The sequence below is a fragment of the Neopelma chrysocephalum genome, unplaced genomic scaffold (genome assembly GCF_003984885.1).
Source record: "Neopelma chrysocephalum unplaced genomic scaffold, ASM398488v2 Primary Assembly neopelma1_97222, whole genome shotgun sequence".
Lineage (NCBI taxonomy): Eukaryota > Metazoa > Chordata > Aves > Passeriformes > Pipridae > Neopelma > Neopelma chrysocephalum.
In genome coordinates this window covers 1,630,651-1,651,450 of record NW_020925863.1, presented here as the reverse complement: position 1 = coordinate 1,651,450, position 20,800 = coordinate 1,630,651, and the positions used below count along the sequence as shown (strand labels likewise).

The window sequence follows — 20,800 nt, the reverse complement described above, 5'->3', positions numbered from 1 at the left end:
ATCAAACTGTCTATTATTAGGCACAGGTGCACACATTAAACAAACCAGTGCCTCAGCATCCAAATTAGCTTCTACAGCAAATATCACTGTTTGTCCCCCCTGAACCAGGCAGAGATTTGAAACCATACTAGCCCTGAACCATAACACCCACAGACTTGATGAGACCTTTCTCTGCACCCCTTGGCACTGCCCAGACACTTGCTAGTGAACAGAACAGCAGTAAGAGCAGCAGAGCACGGCAGCCCTTGCTGGCTGCAGCAGAACACACACCAGTAGCCCCAGTGAAAAAAGCCAGGGTGGTCATAACTTAAGGGTCTGAACAGCCAAGCTGTGGCCTCCTCCATGCAAAGCGGGAATATAAGCAACTCGAGTCACCACAACGGCCTTGCAGTCTGACTTCACACCGAAGTGTTTCACTCCTAAAAGTTGGTACATCTGTAACACTCTCAGGGGGAGGGAGGGTGCATGGCTTTTTTCCTTTATATGCCTCAGACAACTCAGGCTGCAGCACTGCTTGGAGTCTCTTGCTGCTGCAAACACACACAAGCAGAAATGCACCATAAAAGCACAAACACACCACAGAGCACACTGCATTTCCCTGCCTTGCACAGTACTTTCGGGTCAGCCCAGAGCTGTGCATTGGCACAAGACTCTTGCTACTTTCTATGTAGCATTGTCTCTATAAAGATCTTGATCAGCTCTTGGAGTTCACAACCCAGGCTTCTAAAAAGTGCTTTTTATTGGCTTGTTTTCTATGACACAAGTATTGTTTTCTGTATTCAAACACCACTAGCAGTTCTCAGTCACTTTTGTGAGTACTGATTTGATTAGAAATCAAAAGCTAAACCCTCCTCTCGGATTCAATGCTCTACAGTAGAGTGTTAAATGAGGAATCAGTTAATTTCATCTTGTAATTTGATAAATTAACTTTGAGAAATTCAGGAAAAGTGAATGTGGTACAGGTCTGACTTCCCAAGACATCACAGCAGTTCATATATGCCTACACTGACTACTGTTTAATGTCAATTTCCTTTAAAACTAAGAGAAGGAAATATGGTTCTAAATAAAATATACAGCTAAGTTAAACCCACCATTTGAGTATTTCCAAATAAATGACATTATATTATTGCTCATAACTTTTTAAATAATTTTATTGAACAATTTGTGTCAAAATTCTAAGTTCCTTCTTTGCAGCTTCATTTCTAGAGTACTGGGTCAGGGTTTTTTTCAGTATAGGCAAAGGAAATAAAACTTTATCAGAATATCACTGCTAAGAACTCTTTTTCCTTTTCTGAGTTTTGCTGGTGCAAGATGACATCAAAGACTGGTCTCACTGTACTGTTAAATGTATAAAAATATGCTCTGAACCAGATACAGGAGGAAGTAAACAAAACCAAACTTGAATATTTCCTTCTTTAGAGGTCAAAAATGAAGGAAGATACCTCCATATTCAAGTTCAAGAGGAAGAAAAGCTGAATTGCAGGAATTTCAATAGAGCTACAATTCCCTTCTTATGCGTAGCAAGTACTTATCTGCTACACAGAAAAATCTGAAGACATATTTAAATAAGCACAGGAATAACAGGACCACTCTCCTAGTAAAAACCAAGAGACAAAACAACACTGCAGAAACAACCTGAAATGCATAAATGGAAAAGGCCCAAGAAGCACTGTAGGGAGGGGGACATACACCACACTGCAAGACAGAGTGGTGAGAGAGGCAAGGAATGAAGGCCACAAAGGAGACAAGGCAGTGATGAAGAGTAAAGAGTAACTAACCAAAGAAAACAAGTTTAAACATTAGGTGATGGAAGCATAATTAATTAAGTAGAAATGATCATACAGATTACATTCTTTAGGTGTAAAGCTAGAGCAAGGGTGAACACAGGCCAGCACCAAAAGCCAAGCACAGAGGAAGGAAAATGGGAGTTCTGCTGTCCAGAGCCCACGGCCCATGGTCAGAGCACTCTGCTACTTGGTATGATTATTGCTTTGTTAATGTCAAGTTTGAAAACAGCACCTTTCCCTAGTGTTTAGCAGACTAGTCACTTCCACAACAGACATAAGGAACTACCTAAAAGCCCCACAATTTGAATAGAAATGTTCTCATGCACTCCCATGTAACTCCACATGCAGCATGAGCATGGTTAATCTAATTAATAATACACACAAAGACAAGATTCAAAATCAGTCTGGCTGTGACTCCTACAGATTCCAAATTCATGTCACCCATCTGTGGGTGGCAAATCTCCATTAAAAAAAAAAAACACCACCAAAATGTAAATGTGAATTACTCTGTAAGAGTTCAAAATCAAAGTGCATGTTATGCTTAAGTTCCTAGTATTCAAGCTCTTTCCCTAAGTTTTGGTTGATATTATCTTGATACTGTATTGCTAGATATAGGAACTCCTTTCTATGGTCTGAAAAAGGAGATGAATTCATATTCCAATTTGTTTAGTTTTATAAGGAAAATGTCTGTAAAGTGAGACAGTAATAAAATATTTATTTAAAATCAGATGCCTGGTTTAGAATCCTCTTTTTCAATGACAAACCACATGCTAAAATATGTTATTAATATTCATATAAATAAAAATATTCATCCTAATTTAAAGCAACCTTGTATTAATTTGGCCAGGAAAAACCTGTTCATTTTCTAATAAGGTGCAATTATGCTTTCAACAAACACTTTTCACCACAAAATATGGAACTGAGAAAAACCATCTTATATCCAGCCTATATCCAGCCTCCAAGCGAGCACATACAAAATGTATGTACATACAAAACATATTCACCACTTTGAAAATGGCATGGTGGCGTTAAGACTCATGATGAAGCTTGTTTCCCAAAGATCACAGACTGTATCTATCCACTATGTAGAGTACTCAGTTTGTCTCAAATTTCTTTTTAGTTAGTTGAAAAGTTCTAAGGGAGGTTCTCCCCAAATCAAAACACACTAAAACTCGGTCTCAAAATAAACCCAGAACTACATCACTCAACAATATTTAGTAGAGCAAATAAGTTCTAAGAGAGGCTGCCATATACACAAGTGCTTAAATCTCAACAGAAGTATAAATATATATACATAAGTGTACATAGTACTTTTCAAACAAACTGGTGGTGACCAAGAGATAAGACAAAAGCAAATAATCTTAAAAATCTGCACAGCTATTCCTGGCTGGTCATTTGTTTCAAACAGCTATTTATTTCTTATTTATTGCCTGTCCAAGGGAGGAAAGCATTTGAAAGAGAACTTGTAGGTTTAAAAAAAAAAAAATTAAGAGATTAAGTCTCACTCCTGCTTTTGAAGGCAAGAATACATCGTATGGGATCCTTACACTGCATGCAAACTACATCCTAATACCAGGACTTTGATAGTGATAACATTTAGACAAGTAGAGCCAACTTTTTGGACAAGGCTGCCACAAGCTTGGCACTGTTTCCTTTCCTTGTGCCCTGTTTTATTCTCCAAGTCTTCTGTGAGGCATTTCCTGATACCACCTCCCAGTTATCTCCCCAAGCCCAGAAGCAACTCCCCAGGTCTATTCAGGTACATCAGCCCGAGGGCATGGAGTTAAAAACACATAGTGCTGCACCTCATAGCACTCAGGAAGATTAATCTATTTTTGTCTAGCACGGGAGGCAGGAAAAGCTACATTATGCCCTACTGAGTCACTATGAAATCAACAGCATCTCTTAAAACTGTACTGTGAGTTTTGGACTATAGCTTACCCCAGTGAAGGCTGAATGGGAATTTGTGACACTCCCCAACCCATCGGTGACCTACATTCAATTTTTTACTCTACTCTCCTCCAAGGGCACAAGCAGTAAATCCTCCCTCAAGTAATTCACATATTTTTGTAAAAAATGGATTACCTAGTACACTGAATTACTCAGCTAGTATCAACTAGCCACTGCATGAAGCACACATCATGTGCTTGCACAATGTCTCTGGTGCATTTTTGCACAAATCAGTTCTACTTTAGAAACATTTCAAACCTTTCAGCATCTTAAAGCTGACTTGGGAAATGAAATATACTTACGTGAACTAGCCCTCAATTGGTTTTTTGAAGTCTTTCTGTAAAGTGTTCCTTACACGTTCACAGTTTCATTTGAAGACCTATATGCAACTTACTCAAGCCTATATGCAACCCTAATTTGGGAATTTTATCGTGTTAAAATTTGCATGCAAAAATACGCTCAGAATAGTACATTCCAAAAATTCAAATAATATACTTTTGTCAGCTCCTTCAGTATTATACTACATTACTGCATGGTACAGTGTACCTATTATCTAAGACTCTTTATGAGCTGCTTTTGAGATCTATGCTGGCATATTACAGTTTTAAACTGTAGCTGGTTGAAATCTAAGAACTTACTTACTTGTAGAGGTTAGCATTAGCTAAAATGTGCCGTTTAATTTCACTTTTGCTAATAATTTTATTTAATAATACTTTTATTTCTTCTGTAATATTACTTTCTACTTAGCAACTGTCTTTATTTACAACTGTTTTTAAATACATTGCCAAGTTTACCAGCTAATACATGTCATATAATTTTGCACTGAATTATTTAGTTATTGAATAGTTATTTTGGAAATTAAATCCTCAGTATTCAATAACCAATAATACACCTTCAAAATCTAACAAAGAAAGCCATGAAAATGCAAACAATCCATTTAATAGAGCTTTTCCAAAAAAAACCCTCATTTCACGCAAAGTTAACAACATTCAAATCCAAAACCTAAGATCCCACATTTATGCTATAACATGTTTTGACAAGAAAAAGCCACGTCCCTAAATATGTTCAGTGTTTGCACAGAAAGATGCATTAGTTTTCCTAGCAAGATAGTCTTGATGATCTCAATCACCTACAAACAATATAAGCTTTTCAGATTTATAGATAAATATCTTGGAATACACTCTTCTGACTTATTTTTCCATTACCAAACTGTTCAAGCAGCCATCCTTTCCAAAAGCATGTGCAGCTGTGCAGCTGACATTTATTCATAACACAACTACTGTGTCAGAATTAAGAACTGCAGAACACAATCCTTAATTAGCAAACACCTCTCTAGCCTTGTCACCAACATGTTAAGTAAAAGCCCTCTAACACATTTTGTGAACATTTCTCATTAACTCATACCTTTTTATGAAATACTGAAATGGTGTTTTCTGCTGCAAACCATTCACTTCGGGTTTCACTTTCTGCTGAAACTGGACAGAAAAAGTCGAGTGAATGAAATTACAACCAATCTAACTAGCAGAGCATTCTTCAGGTTAAAGAAACCCTGATTTTTTTGATACTTACAAAGAAACAAACAGCAACTACAGTTTCACTGCCTTTGAAAACAAGTTATTATTTGTGACTTTTCACTCGAGTACACTTTTGCTTTACACACAACTGCCAACCACGAACAGCTGAAGGCAGTCTCCCCCTTGCCTGCACCAAGCGGGGGAATTCTAAGGACTGAGCAGAAAAATCATGGTCTGGCTTTCCCCCAGAATACAAACATCTCCCAGGTGTGACCCCATGATGTCACTGGCAGATTGTCTTTGAGAAAACTTATACATGCCTGACTCTCCAGAGGAAACCCCAGCACTGCCTAAGTGATGGTTTAAGACACATCTCTCTAGCTTGCAGTTTGTGCCTCTCAGAGTTCAAGAGCAGCCCAAATCTCTCTGGTGGAGGTTTAGCACAGACACCATTCAATTACATTTTAAACTGGTAATATCGAGAGAGATGGAGAAAGAGAGGCAGAGGGGAGAGGGTAGGGCTAAGAGACATCTTGCAATACCAGAGAACTTTAGCAATAACACTTAGTAATTATTTAACTTTTTCATATTAAAATGGAGCAATAAAAGTCATCAAATTTACTATTTTAAAACTATGCATAATAATATATCAAGTCAATTGAACTGCTGTTGTCATCATTAATGCACATAACAAAGAGACATTTGGCAAGCAACATGGGGACTGATAAGTATTTCAGATTGTTCAGTTCTTAGCATAATTTTCATTTGTTTGTGCTACTTTGCCTCCTAATCTTTGATTTTTATCAAGATGCAGTCAGATAAGATTCAAGTGCAGGAAACAGTAAGAAAAGCAGGTACTGCATCATACTGCTTGGGTCAGTCTCTTGCTCAGACAGAAGGCCACGCACAGAGGAACTACAAGGAACATCAGGGAAGAACAATTTAACAGTACCATAGTAATTAAGCTAAGTTTGTTGTAATCAAAACTCTTCAAGGATAAACCAATAGGGAATTTAACATTTGTTATCTACGTCATGCACAAAATCATTTCCCATTTTAAATGGGGTGCCCATTTAAAGTTCAGTACTATTTTTGAATAAGCACCCTACTGTATCTCAAACATAGCCTTATATGGGTTATTTCAAGACAGACTTCTGGGGTTTTTTTGATCAAATATCTTCTCAGATTCTCTACTATAGTTTTTAATAAAGTCTCAAGTCAACAACTAGAAAGGAAGTATATCAAATGGGTTGATTTACATAGGTCCAAAACTAGAAAACACATAACAGAAGAAAAATGGGTTGAGGCAGATAAAACCAGATAAGAGCATAAAGGCACAACAAACATAAGAGATAAGACATATATTAAAGTGACAAATGAATACTTTTACAGTAAACATAGCCACCAACTACAAACCATGAAGAAACAGTCCTTAAATCCAAAGCAATGTTGTGATGTATGCATTTTTCAACAATAATAGTAGACCCCAATTTCCATGATAATTAACTTGAGATGGCTGAGGGACGGGGGGGGGGGGGTGGTGGTGAAGGGATTGAGAGAGCCCTGCCAAGAAGGACTTGAGGGTGCTGGTGGATGAGAGGCTGGACATGAGCCAGCAATGCACGCTCACAGCCCAAAAAGCCAGTCATGTCCTGGGCTGCATCAAAAGAAGCATGGCCAGAGAGTCAAGGGAGGTGATTCTGTCCCTCCACTCCACCTTCCTGAGATCCTGAGCACTGCATTCAGATCTGGAGTTCTCAACACAGCAAAGACATGGAACTGCTGGGAGACCTCACTGCAGCCTTTCAGTACTTACAGGGGATCTAAAAGAAAGACCAGGAACAAACCTTCTAGCAGGGCCAAGGAGCAACTTCAGACTAAGTAAAAGTTATGAAATTTTTTACAGTGAGGGTGGTGAAGCACTGGCACAGGTTGGTGTACCACCCAGGGAGGTGGTAGATGCCCTATCCCTGAACATATCCAAGGTCAGGTTGGACAAGACACCACACAACATGGTCTAGCAGATGATGTCCCTGCTCACTGCAGGGGAGGGTTAGACTAGATGACCTTTAAAGGTTCCTTCCAACACAAACTATTCTATGATTCTTAAGTGCATCAACACTAAAGCCCCCTGTACAGCCTGCTGTCCCGTTACCTGAAAATCTGAACATACTGTACTAGTTCAACACATCAGACAAGAACACAGGCTGTCCTTGACCTGCTTACATTTAAATATGATAACCAAAACTGCTCTGTCACTTTGTCTCTTGCCATCATTTAATAGCAATAGTGGCTTGCTTCTTAAGATACAAGAGTAGTCAAGTGTTCAAAACAACCCTCTAAAAAGACTATACTTGAGACCACATGGCTTAATGAAATATTAGATTTGAATACATATGACTATGTTACAAGCAGACAGAAAGTGTAGTCCAGACCATTCATTCTGTCCCTAGAATTATTAATATAAATTGCAAACAAAGAGGAGACAAAGCAAAGCCTGAACACGACTTGCGAGTGTTTTCTCATGGTTTTAACAATAATGTGCAGTCAACCATGTCAGAAGGCACTGTTCCAGAAAATTAGTATATAAATGAAGAACACAGATTTAGATCTGAAATGGAGAGCACCTTAAAAACATACACTCTCATAAAACAAGTTCTGAACTCAATGCAAAGTCCAGTCTGAGACTACCATGAGGTAAAATTAATTAAAATGGGAAAACATCCAGGTACTTTGGGTAGCAACGAATGGTAATGGTACATGTTACCATAACTTTACTGTAAGCCTTTGCTATAAGCTCACAACTCCGTGGATCAGATCAAGTCTTCTCTACCTAGGTTGTGGGGAAATTAGTTATGAAACTACAACCAACGACCACAATGGGTTTACCCAATTCCTGGCTAGGAAAATAAAAGGCTGATGTGTAATGAATGGTAGTCCCCAGAGCTGAGACCATGCAGTGACACCAAGTTCTCTTTTTTTCCTTCATCATTCACAAAATATAAAACATAATTAAACAGGAACAAAACCAAACAAAAAGACAGGCAAATAAACCACATCTACTTCATTTTTTACTTTGCATCTAATACTTACAAAGCAGATGTGAGGGTTATCAACCAAAAGCAAATGGCCTCCAACTCTAAAGAGGCAGTGCAGGATCATTAAGTGAGTAAAAATCCTTTAGCTCTAGAACTGCACTTGACTTACATCTCTGACTTGAATATTTAATTTGCACTGTTGATAACAAAAATAGCATCGCATTGGTCCAAAAATCCAAGACCAAGCCGTTTTAAGTTAAGTGAAAAAAACAATGTTGCTAACAGCCTTTTAAGGTTTTTCACATAATAACTAAAATATCAGTGACCAATAGGCCCAAGTAACTGTAATAACCATATACTATTTGGCTCTAGAGACAGTATGATTTTATACCTGTGCCATTTGAATCTCAAAATCCTAGCACAGGCAGAGAGAAGACAAGCAGAGAACCCAGGCAGCAAGCAGGAGAATCTAGGTCAAAGTGGGAGAGGGATTCCCTTAAAATTAGATATAGTGCAAGCATGAGAGAGCATGGAACAACTTATATGGATTGTGTTTCAACTTCTCCTCTCCCCCCAACTCCTGCCATCTGTCTGCTGTACTAACAGAAAATTGTTGTGCTTTTCCTCTTTGGAAGCCTCCAGGTTTTGCAAAAGATGGAGGCCAAGCAAACAAAAAAACCATGTTGCCTACTCTTCTTTGGTCATGAACAATTTCACTATCACATGTTCTGAAGTTTTAATATGACTTTATTAGTGAAAAGTGATGATATTTTGCTCTATTATCTCACTGAATAAATTCAGTGAATAAAACATGAAAGATTTTTTCCTCCTCTCTCCTCCTGGAAGGGTATATAACTTTTTATAGTAACAGTTGCTTTTTGTTGTGTTGATTTTGGAGTATCTCTTGCACATCTGCCCAGTCTTCCTGGAATCTGTTAAACCTGAGGGAATACTAACACACCAGTATTCTCTACTTCAGTATGACTTTCTCCTGCATCATAGCCTGGATTTCCTTTGCAGTAAGAGAGTGACTAAAATGATCACAAACTATATAACCTGAGTATATGCACTCAGTATTCTCACAGCAGTTGCTTGCTTTTACATAAACTAGCCTTTTAAGTGCCACCAGAGAGTTAGCTACACTAGACATTATGTTATGTGCTTTTAAACAATTAGATACTTATTTCATTGGTGGCAGTTGATATTTGATCTCCTTGTTTGTCTTTTTAAAATCACAATTGAATATTGTACATTATTTCAAGACATCTATTGTAGGATCCCTACTGGGGGGTCTATTGCTATGTTCATATTAGATCAGTTATATCATAAAAACATTCCATGCTCAGTTACACATTCTTCAGAATATTTAAAAGCAGAGTACACAAAGGCTTTTTTCTGACAATATCTGAACACCATCTGAACCCCCTACAGGACCCCAAATCCAGCTGAGACCAGGGAGCATCTATTGCCACAAGAGACACCAGAACTAACCCTCAGATTCCAATTTCTGCAACACATTAGCTGCAAGCTTCCTTCAGAGAATAGGGATAGCAACAATTTGTTGTGGTGCACTAAGCAGCAAAGACTGCTGTTCCAGGAGTGTGCAGGGCTCACAGAGCCCAAAGAACAAGTACCAACATTATTTGCTTATTCTGGCACATAGGTAAGAAAGGAAGAACCTGACAACCCTGAGGTAGTGAAAAATGACTCTCCAGCGTGGAATTCATAATGAAAACACTGTCTGGCACCCTGAGTGTGTGGGAGGGCATTTCATGCTCTGTCAGGAACTCAATGCCGCAACAATGAAATTTGCCGACAGAAAGGTGAGTGGGAATGGGTGAATACTGCAGATCTCCAGGAAAATCAACTTATATATAGTTTTAAAGGGCATGATTTAAGAACGTTCCTGTTTCTATGTAATGAAGCCCCTCTTTTTTCAAGCACAGTCTGAAAATAAAATCTGTGCTACTGTACTTGAAACAGAAGAAAGTCCTCATCTCGTAACAGCTGATATCAATATTCATACAGAATGTACACATTAAACATACTCATGAGGTTATACTTGCTTTCATTTCTTAACCTATTCTGTAGCTATTTACATGTTGCTATTTACAGAGCTTCCCCTCTGATTCCCATCCACTCCACGTACACCCTGCTTTTTCTCTAATCATTGAGAGATCAAAGAGTCTCTGCAAAGTGGAGCACAAAGTTCAAGTCAAATTTTCATATGTTATGTCAAAGCATCTGGAAACAGCTCCTTTACCTCTAACTATTAAATGCAAGTTTCATCATTACAAACATTTTGTAACCGGTGTTTCACAAGGCTGTTAAGTTTTATGACTATATTGGCAGCATACAGCTGCTACTTCCACCACGCTCTGGGTTTTTCTGCCCTTTTCTTTAAAGACTTGAAAAATATCAGAATATTTACAAAAAAATACAGATGCCCTCACCAGGTGTCTTATTTTTCCCTTCAATCTTATTTCCTTGAAGGCACATTCATTTACAGTTGACACATTTCTCTTGTTCCCTCCACTAGTATGCTTAAATAGTCATTGAAATCTGTCATACAAAACAGAACATTCCATCTTAAGACGACAAATTCAAAAACAATTTCTTCATAAATTCAATTGAAGCATTGAAAAGTAAGAGAGAGGGGTTTACGGAGTCAGCGCAGCTATTTACCTCTCACCACTAATAAGTACTTGCCAGCTTCTGACATCTCAAGACAGCTTCCACTACATTTAAATGTGTCAGAGGCTGTAGAAATTGCACACACTCATTCCATCACCTATTTGGGCAATAGTTTGGAAAACAGTGATTCTAAATCATACTCTAAATTATATTTTCCCCTTTTTGTTTTCACCTGTAATCATTTTAAGATCATTTGTATCTTGTACACTTTCAGGGAGAGCAGTTCAAATAATTCTTTTGGAAATGGCAGAATGACTTGGTTGCAGTAGCAGGAAAAATCTGCAGCACTGTTTTTTTTGCCTTTTGCATATATACAACTTCTGTTCAAGGAAGCTGGAGATGGACAACTATCCTGGAGTTGTTATTCACAGGAAAATATAATGAAGGGGAAAGTTGAAAAGCAAAGAACAACTTGAAAAAGATACACTTTCTTATTCTCACTACTGTTACTAAGAATCAGAATTTCCTAAGTAATAAGTACATTATCAGATGTGCAATTGAAATCCCATGACACTTACAGATATTCTCCACTAACTGTATAAACAGCACACTTAAAGGCACACAAATAACTTAGCATACATTTTATTAATGCAATTTTATTAATTTAAACACAGCTGTCATTTCCCCTTCCACTTTCCCAAGTGGCCTCAAGCTCACCAAGTGCTTTCAGAAGCTGTCTACATGCTCATTTGCACAGGCTGGTAAAACACACAGCTCAGCCCATCTAAACACAGCATATTCCGACCTCAAGTGGCATGTGGTGAGTTTCCACCCAAGCACCCAATGGAAAGGGCTGAAGAGCACAGCCACGAGGCACCTAAAGCATGGCCAGCACTCCTACTGCAGGATTGCACAGGCTTGTTCAGCTCAGCATCTCCACCTCTGCACAGGCAGCTGCTCCCACGCGCACAGTTTGTCTCGTTAAAGAATCCCACACAGCAGCATCTTTCAAATTTGTCACTGCGTTTTTACCTGGTAGCTTTCCAAGAAAGGTGACTTAGACTAGAGAAACCATTGCTTGTAGACACTAAATCACTAAAACTGGAAAAACAGTGCCAGGAACAATTATTTCTGCTGTATTATGGCAACAAACAGTAAAAAAAACAAAAACAGACTATGTTTCTACATCCAAATTGACTTTGGGAAGAGACATTAAATACTAAGTAAGTGGATAGAATACAGTATTTTTTTAAACCCAATTATTCTACTTATATTCCAAAATAAATTCTGTTAAAAATTAAAGAGTACCAGAAACACTTTGAGTTAAATTAAGCCTTAATTCAGAACTTGTTTACTGGGTATCCACTGATGGAACAATAACAATTTTTTATTATTTCTTCAGAACTAGACTATATTAAAAGCAGGATATCTTTATGTGGCACAAAATGTGAAACTCTCAGCAGTCAATTAGAACATACAATATTTTAAAAATTCTGTGCATTAGGCATAGGTAGCAAAGATTTGAAGCAAACATTAAGATACCTGACTTAAACACCCTAAATAAGACATTGTTAGTGTAAAAAAAAAAATAAAAACTAATTTTTATTCTTCTGTCCTTGCACAATCAAACAAAATCTCGTTTTTAATAAGCTAAATTTTTATAAAAGGACCACATTTTACCAAAAGCTTCATCTTAAATACGATTTCTGAGAACAAAATCTGTTCAGCAAAACTAAAGAACAAGTGGAATTACCAGATCACCTAATTTTATGCTCAAAGGACTTAAAATCAGACAAAAGATTCAGAAAAATAATTTGATATTTTAGATAATGGTAATCACTGAGCCATTTAAAACAGTCATATTGCAGCCCTGATTCACGCTTGCATTCTTACATCATCTTTACCTCTATGCCTACTTATAAAAAAAGCAGTACATAAAAAAATTAGGTGGTAAATTTAAGATCTCTTAAAAAAAGCAATAATGCTTCAAATATACTAAATGTGAATAAATAACTATTTTTAGCGCTACTTCAGGTAATTTTTAGACTTTTTCCTGTGAAATTGGGGTAATGATACCCTATGAGTCAAAAGAAGAAACTGAAGTTGAACTAAACACATGTTGGCAATGACAGATCAAATAGATATGTAGGAGGCTGTGAGCAACAGACTGGAAAAAGTTTTTACATATAGAATAACTAATCACAAACTTACAGATTATACTGTAAATATACTGTGTAAATTAGAACAGCCACATTAACCTACCACAGATGTGTCTGAGCTTTACAGCAGGTTAGCAAAAAAAACCAACTAACTGTCAAAAAGTTTACAGGGGCAAATACCTGGGTGAATTTCAAGCATCTGAGGCTGAAGAAGCACATTCTGTGCCATGTGGTCTTACAATGTACAGGTCCAGGGTTTCCAAATCCACACTATTTATGCCAAAGTGATTTCACTGGATAGTGTTCGCCTACAGTTTGCCATCTTCTTGCATTTCCTTTACCTTTAATTCAGCATCTTTCAAACCATTTCTTCTCCATTAATTTATCTTTGCTTTTCACACCCTCAGAACTTTCCTACCAGGGATTTTTCTCTGCCCTTTATTAGCCCCTGCAATATAAACCTAATTTTTCTGCTTTCTTAATTCTTCCCCACCGTTTTTTCAGTAATGATTGCTCATTCATTAGTCACAGCTCCTACACCACAGCTGCCATACAAGTCTTCTATACTCAAGCAGCACACAGGTGTTACTCAGGATATAATTCAAAGGATCCTTACCTTTCCAAAATCTCTCACGTCAAACAGATCAAACGCTTCAAAAAGTTCACTTTTCTTCATTCCAAATATTTCACAACATGCAGAAAGAAAAGTCCTTATATTCTTCAAGCAAAGAAACTAGGAGAAAGAAAATAAAAATACTAAGTGTCAAGTGTGTCTATTAGCAACTTATGTGCTCACATTGGTCACAAACACCAATTCAGGGATACAATTACTTGTAAGTCAGTACTTACACTATGCTGTGATATCTCACTGGTTCTAATTTAGCCATAGAAGTTCCCTTCAGACTCAAAAGTTTTAACCAAAATCTGAGTAGACACTTCGAGAACAGAAACTATTTTCTCTCATTTTACATAAACAAAGAAACATAGCAATATGCTACCAGATACATAATAATCTAAAAACAGACGTACTTTTCAGTTCCCCACAGACAGCACAGAACAAAACAATTTACCTTAATAAAATTATATCAATATATGAAAGTTATTCTTCATGTATAAACCAAGTGTTTTCAGCTGTTAAGTCTAATTTGAATGTTTAATGAACACATGTGCCCTGTTTTAACACACTAAAGACATTATGGATGCGAATTCTCCATCTGGAGCACAGGAGCAGATGAAATCAGCAGTTGAGAAGTCACTTACGATTTATCTAGTAGAGATTTAAGATACTCAGACCACTTTGATTCCTGTACTGAATCCACATGCATCAATGATCACCTGAGTCTGGAAAAGAATAAAGATTCTGCCACGGTGCTCTCCTTAAAAGGCTTTTATTGCATTTTCCTGTAGACTATTTCGTTTGAAAGACCTTACCAGAACAAAAGGTAGTAGCTGTCAACAGCATTGCCATAACTTAAGAGGAAGAGCTAAAAAGGGCAATATCTATTCTTGGTAATGATTAGCACTCTAAAGTACTAGCAACTTATGAGGACATCAGTACCATGAAGATGCTGTTGTAGAGTTTTATGATCCACAGTTCAAAAGCAAATACAATATTTATAAGCAATAGTATTTCAAATTACCCAGTACTGTGCTTTGAATATGCATTTTAAAAGAAGTGATATAGCAACTCAATATTAAAACTGAGTTCCTAGAGTTCTCCATGTTATAGGGGATTCATGAGGATCACTTAAATTACAATGGATTATAAACTACTATCTGTTCGAACTTAATGTTTTGATCAAAGCAATATTTCTGATATTAATATTGAGTGTCACAGCCATACCCTTCCTGAGTGTCACGTAATAAATACCCAAACTGCTGACTCAGACAAAATATGTCACTGCTTTACCTTCAGCATGAGACAATAAAGCATCAACAGGGAGCACCACTTCATGTCTTACACAGAACCATCTAGACAGACATGCTAAAAACAGAGCACGTGAGAGACCAGATTTACAGCAAGGTTACACAAATGAAAGCACTGATTCACCAAGAGAAGCTACGAGAGCCGACAGCTCTCATAGATGGTTGTGGACATCAGGACAACAGCCAACAAACTCATTGCAAAGCATCACAAAAGCAGTCCCTGTGCAAACCAAAGCTCTCAGGAAGGCACTTGTGACTGGTAACTGGCACATCAAGTGTAAGGGGTCCCAGATGTACCAGGTGGAGCTGTAGCGTCCATCCTTTCTCCCACTCAAACAGCCTCCTCAGTCTGTGCCTCCCAGCTCACATGGGACAGCCACTGCTGGGCTACATACTGGGCTGTTGAAGGACAATGCAGCATTTATGCCAGACTGCTTTTATGCCTAGTGAAACTTTAAAAATTAGTCTAGCTTGCTCAGTCAATATGGAAGCTTATCTGGTTTTGCAAAGATTATAATTGTGATGCCAAAACTGCAAGGTTAGAACGCCAAGACATGTACAACATATATGCTTCTTCCACCATGAGAGTGGCAGAAGGAACCAGAAGAGGAACTGGTTTGGGACTCTACAGCTTTAAAAACAAGATGGCATGTACAAAGTGATTACTGTTTTCTGTTTGCTTTCCCCAGGCTTTTTATTATTTGTCTTAAAAGCTATCAGTGGCCACTATGTTTGTCCAATGCACAATACTGATTAAACTTGAACACCCATCTATTTCTTACATCAAAATTTTCAAAACCATTGAGAGATATGATCCTCACTTGGAAAACTCAGCTGCCTTTTTAAAGCCTAAGTTTTGAGTTTAGATTAGTTAGTGCTGACGTCTGCCAGTGCAAAGAAAGCTTACAGCTGCATTAAGTTGTTTACCTCTAAAGAGAGCAAGAAGTTAAGGGAGAGACAGGAGCTGTCATGGGTCTAAAATCTGACCTAGATTCACTAGAGAGCATTTTAGTGAGTTGCACTTAGCTTCTCCATAGAGCTAAAAGAACCGTTTAATGGATCAGCAGTTATGCACAAAGTGCCCTTTTCCTTCTGCAAAACGTCTCCAACTAATCTTAACAGAGGACTCCTACAATGAAAGATAAAGATGGTAGCATTTTTTCAACAACATTTATTGGTTTCTTCAAATTTCTTCAAATTCAGAGGCAGTTTTGTGAAATTGGCCTTTTGTTTAAATTATCATTACTGTTAATTATATGTGAGTCAATTGGAAAGCATATTACAAGAAATTACAAGCCCACATGTTTTAAAGGAAATGTTAAAGCACCTACACTGTAAGTAATAAATTAAATTATTTTGAATATTCTAACAGAGAGACCAAAGAAGACTCTAATTCCCTGTTATCCCCCCCTTTTTTAAGTATTAATTCATTAAGTTAACCTGTACCATTACATTAAACAGGTTTGACATAATTATAATCTAATATTCAATAACGATATGAATGACAATACAGCAGTTATATTACATGTCTTGTGGACTCCAGAAACCAAAGAGTAAGCATTTGTCAAATCTGCCTGCACTTGAGAAGGGACCATATCATCAATGACTGTGTGCCAACCAGTGCCTTTAGCAGAATAGGCATCTTGACATAACAGTCTAACCCATGAGAATTCAAAGATTGCTTATGAGTTTTAGTTGGTCATCTAATGATTCAGTATCCATCAGTTTTTCTCTTGTAAAATGAAAATGAAAGTCTTATTACTAACTACCAAGCTAACCACAGCAGCTACAAGGATAAAACTGTGAGACTACTAAAACCAAAAACATGTTAATATTTAAATTAATTCATTTTTCAATAAAATATATGAGAAAAAAAACTCTTTTAAAAAACCCCTTCATTATATGCTACTCATGTTTTGGAAAAGTTATTTGATTATATTATCCAGAAAACTTTCAGAAATATTTCCAAAACTTTATAATGCAATTTTCCTCATTGAAAACAAAGATTTTTATCATTGTGGTTATTGTATGAAGAAGTACAAATTAGTAAGAGAAACCTCCAAATTAAAAAAGAGCATACTGCTAAAATCTAGGAAGTTCTATAAAAGACAACTCTCCTCACTGGCAATAAGAAAAAGGCACCATCAGTCTTCTCTCATTAGTAAGTACAGTCCTCGGGATATTTGGAAACCTACTACATTACTGTGTTTCTTTTTCAAAGGAAAACATTATCCTTCGGCACACCGCAAGGGATCATTAGAGCAGTCGGGTACCCAGTTCTCAGAGGTGCAAGGAGTGCTAAGTATCTCTCACTTGGTCTGATCTCTCAAAGTTTTCTCCACAGGAAACATTGTCTTTCAGTACAAGAACTGGTCTCTCTTTGTTAAAAAAAAAAAAAAATAACATAACTTAAAAACATTCCCTTGGAAAAGTCCATGATGCCTTTTTTCATTCTGCCTCCCTTTTTTTAATTACATGGCTATATTAGGAGACAGCAGTCCAGAATTCTTAATACACAGATCAGTAAAAATATTGCAGTAGGGCAGTATTACACCATCAGTCCGAAAATGTTAACACCAGTGAAAAACACAACTTCTCCCTCACTCACCTGCAGGCACAACCGTGAGAGGAGAGCACATTCAGCACACAGAGGGACAGAAATCACAACCCATACCCATCCTGTGATTCTGTGATTGGGGTTCAGGATCCTGAGAACAATTTTTAATATTAACATCTATAGATTATCAAGATATTTCTAAATCATCCTAATGTTTCACAGCATAAGGCATACTACTACAAACCTGTAATGTTGTCATTGTCAGGGCTGCTGAAATGGTATAAAAGTCTTGTGCTAAACCACTGTGTTTTTATGGAATAGATTAGAGTTTTAGTGGCCTCTGGTTCATTCTGCACTGAATTTATTTTTTTAAGAGGCACTAACTGAACACTTATTGAAATGAAAAGCAAGTTTGAAAAAAATAAAATGTCTACCACCTAAAAAAAGAAGGTATGGTTTATATAATTGGGTCTATATTTGTCTGAACTTTAAGCACAAGAGAATGAGTAAATCAAATTATATCAAGTTCCACAGAAAAAGCATGCTGTTTTCTACCATAATATTTGCCGCTTCACACAAAAGAAACATTTATTTGAGATTTTTTCCACACAGAACATGGTTATGTGTAATGACAGAAATGCATAGAAATATTTTACAAAGGGTACAGAATAGAAATGACTAATTAGACACTGAAAGTACAGGCAGGGCTCTAGCTGCCCACAGGGAAGACGGATTTCTCTAACCAGACCTCTAATGAAGTGAAAGATAAAATGCAAAAATAAAAAAAAAAGAAAATAAAAGTCATATAGCCTCTATTCATATAATCTAAATGGTATTTCTCAGAAAATGTATTTTAGCACCAAAGTACTTCAATGGAATACAGGTCTGTTTGGTACAGACCATAATATTCACTATCTAGATGTATCCTTTGTACTAAAAGCACTTCTACAGGCATTCAGAGACCAGCACAAAGAGCTCTGATGATTAAATTGTGCCACAAGACATTTATATGAAATTCCAACAAAGCAACACCAGTCAGGCGAGTGAAAACTGAATGGCCAAGAAATGACAAGTGTTCAGGAAAGACAGAGTTCTAACTCACTTTTTTTTTTTAATTACCAATAGCAGTAAAAAAAAAAAAGCTATTTGCATTCATTTCAACTTCCACCTCCTTTTTATTTTGGCAATTGAGTCACAAGCATGGTTATTTAGTCACAAGTTTGGGAAGCTGGCAGTTCCCTTATATTTGTATCTGGATCAGACATTCATACAGCATTTAGGACAAACTAGAGAACATATTAGAGCCTGAGTGATCTAAGACAGTCTAAACAGGCGCTAGGGTATAAGGGGTATTAAAACCAAAATGGATCACCATCACTCAATGTCAGGGAAGGTGTTTTTTTCCCAGTGTGATTCACTTTTGCTGACGCTGAATACCCATGCCTTCATCACTGCACTGTTTTTTGGCATGTTGTGTTCCCAACCCCACACAGACTTCAGGAGCCTCCCATTAACTGCATGAGAACTGAGGCAACTGCTCCTAGCCACCATCATAATGTGATGGAAGAGTAAAAGCATAGGAAAAAGGACTCTACTTAGCCCATTGTCCACTAAATCCACTTTAGCTCCTGTGGAAGAGACAAGGCATGTCAACGACAGGAAGTCAAGAAACCTTCCCCTCCTCTTCCTCCTTTAAATGGCACCACTTTATAAACTACACTGCTGCAGCTATTTGCCTGTGCCTAGTCTTTAAAGAGCCTTAGAGGCAAAACCAAAAAGTGATAGCATTTTACATAACAGCAGCATTTTATGGCAAAAATAGCTGAGGAAAGGCCAGACATTTGAAACCAGTATATAAATAGGAAATAATGAGATGAGCAAATTTGGCTTCAATTCGCACTTCTCAGAAGGTACAATCACTTTCTTTTTTTAATTTGTAAAATACTGATGTTGCATGCAAGGAGTCACGTGCAGGTTTGTGAATATGGGAGGGTTTTCTATTGGTAATTTGTGGTCTTAGAAAAGCAGAATTATACAAGGATAAAAGGCAGAAGAATAGAACAGATCACTGCCATAACACTTAAATGCTCTTTTCTACACCCTTAGTGCTTACTGCAAAACATGAGCTCCTGACCTTTCCTGCCTGTTTCTGGGATGCTGATGAGAACAGATTAGCTGGGAATCTCTCAGTTTGACTTCCACCCTGTTCCTCAGAATGTATGCAAAAAGGAAAATAATGCACTTATACCTATTGAGCATGAGGAGAAATGTGAAAATTGCCATAATGGATTTAACTGGAAGATTTAGTTTTCTACATTCTGTCACCAAGATTCATATGTGCAAGTTGTTTCAGTGAAAGAAAGCACCGAAACAGAACTTACCTCTTCAAAATTTCTTTCAAAGAACTTGGTTAATGCCCTGAGGGTTGCAGATTTTCTTTTCTCACTTGTTTTAGTATTTGTTGCAACAACTGTGCTGATAGGAGCGACATAAATTCCACAAAAATGCTGTTTGAATCCTGCAAAGTCCAAACTTGAGAAAGATCCTAGAACTTGCTACTGTGACCAAACAGCACCATCACCTCTAGTCAACAACTGAAGATACTGTGACCACAGCAAAGCTGTACAGCAGCAAGACCAAAACTGTACCCTGAACCTACATAAAGGAGAAAGCAACAGTAACTAGAGATACAGACCCAAGGGTTTCATCAGCTCCTACAGGAAACGTTCAGCTTCCTTAAAATTCTTTCAATCACATCCAATAACAGGGGGAAATTAGGCACTTAGTGATACAGCTGCTCATATATCCAGGGCTCCTTTCTGTAAGCCAGGCTGGACGGTTCCCCAGCACAGGCCATCCTTGGCAGAACAATCCCAAAAGCAGGGTTACCAAAACAGGAGCACCTTATACCTCTATTAGATGACACTGTTTTTTAAGAGCTGTGTGTTCATTAACACCAGATTACTAGGTAATCAGACAAAGCCCCACTGTGGTACTGACAGAATTGCACATTCAGGGTTAACACAGAAATCATTCCTGGCTTCTTCACAGGTTTCAGCAGCCAAAGTACATTAGATTAGTTCTGCTCTGTCAAAAGGAGTAATTATCACTATATGCAGTAAAAAATAGCTGTAAGGATTTCCAAGTGAATGAAGTATGGACCCACTGATGAAGTCTTAATTCAACATCTATTAATGTCTTTTCATAAGCCAGCAAGAGGGAAAAGAGAAATATC

At 37.5% G+C, this 20,800-nt stretch overlaps 1 protein-coding gene across 2 annotated transcripts in view; it reads right to left on the bottom strand.

Annotated features, from left to right (window-relative positions):
• VAV3 (vav guanine nucleotide exchange factor 3) overlaps window positions 1–20,800 on the bottom strand; it is a 157,767-nt gene that overhangs the window by 114,454 nt on the left and 22,513 nt on the right. For both annotated transcript variants that reach the window (XM_027671909.1, XM_027671910.1), the window contains exon 2: window positions 13,699–13,815. In XM_027671909.1, coding sequence (XP_027527710.1) covers window positions 13,699–13,815 — 117 coding nt within the window. The remainder of the gene's footprint in view (window positions 1–13,698; window positions 13,816–20,800) is intronic.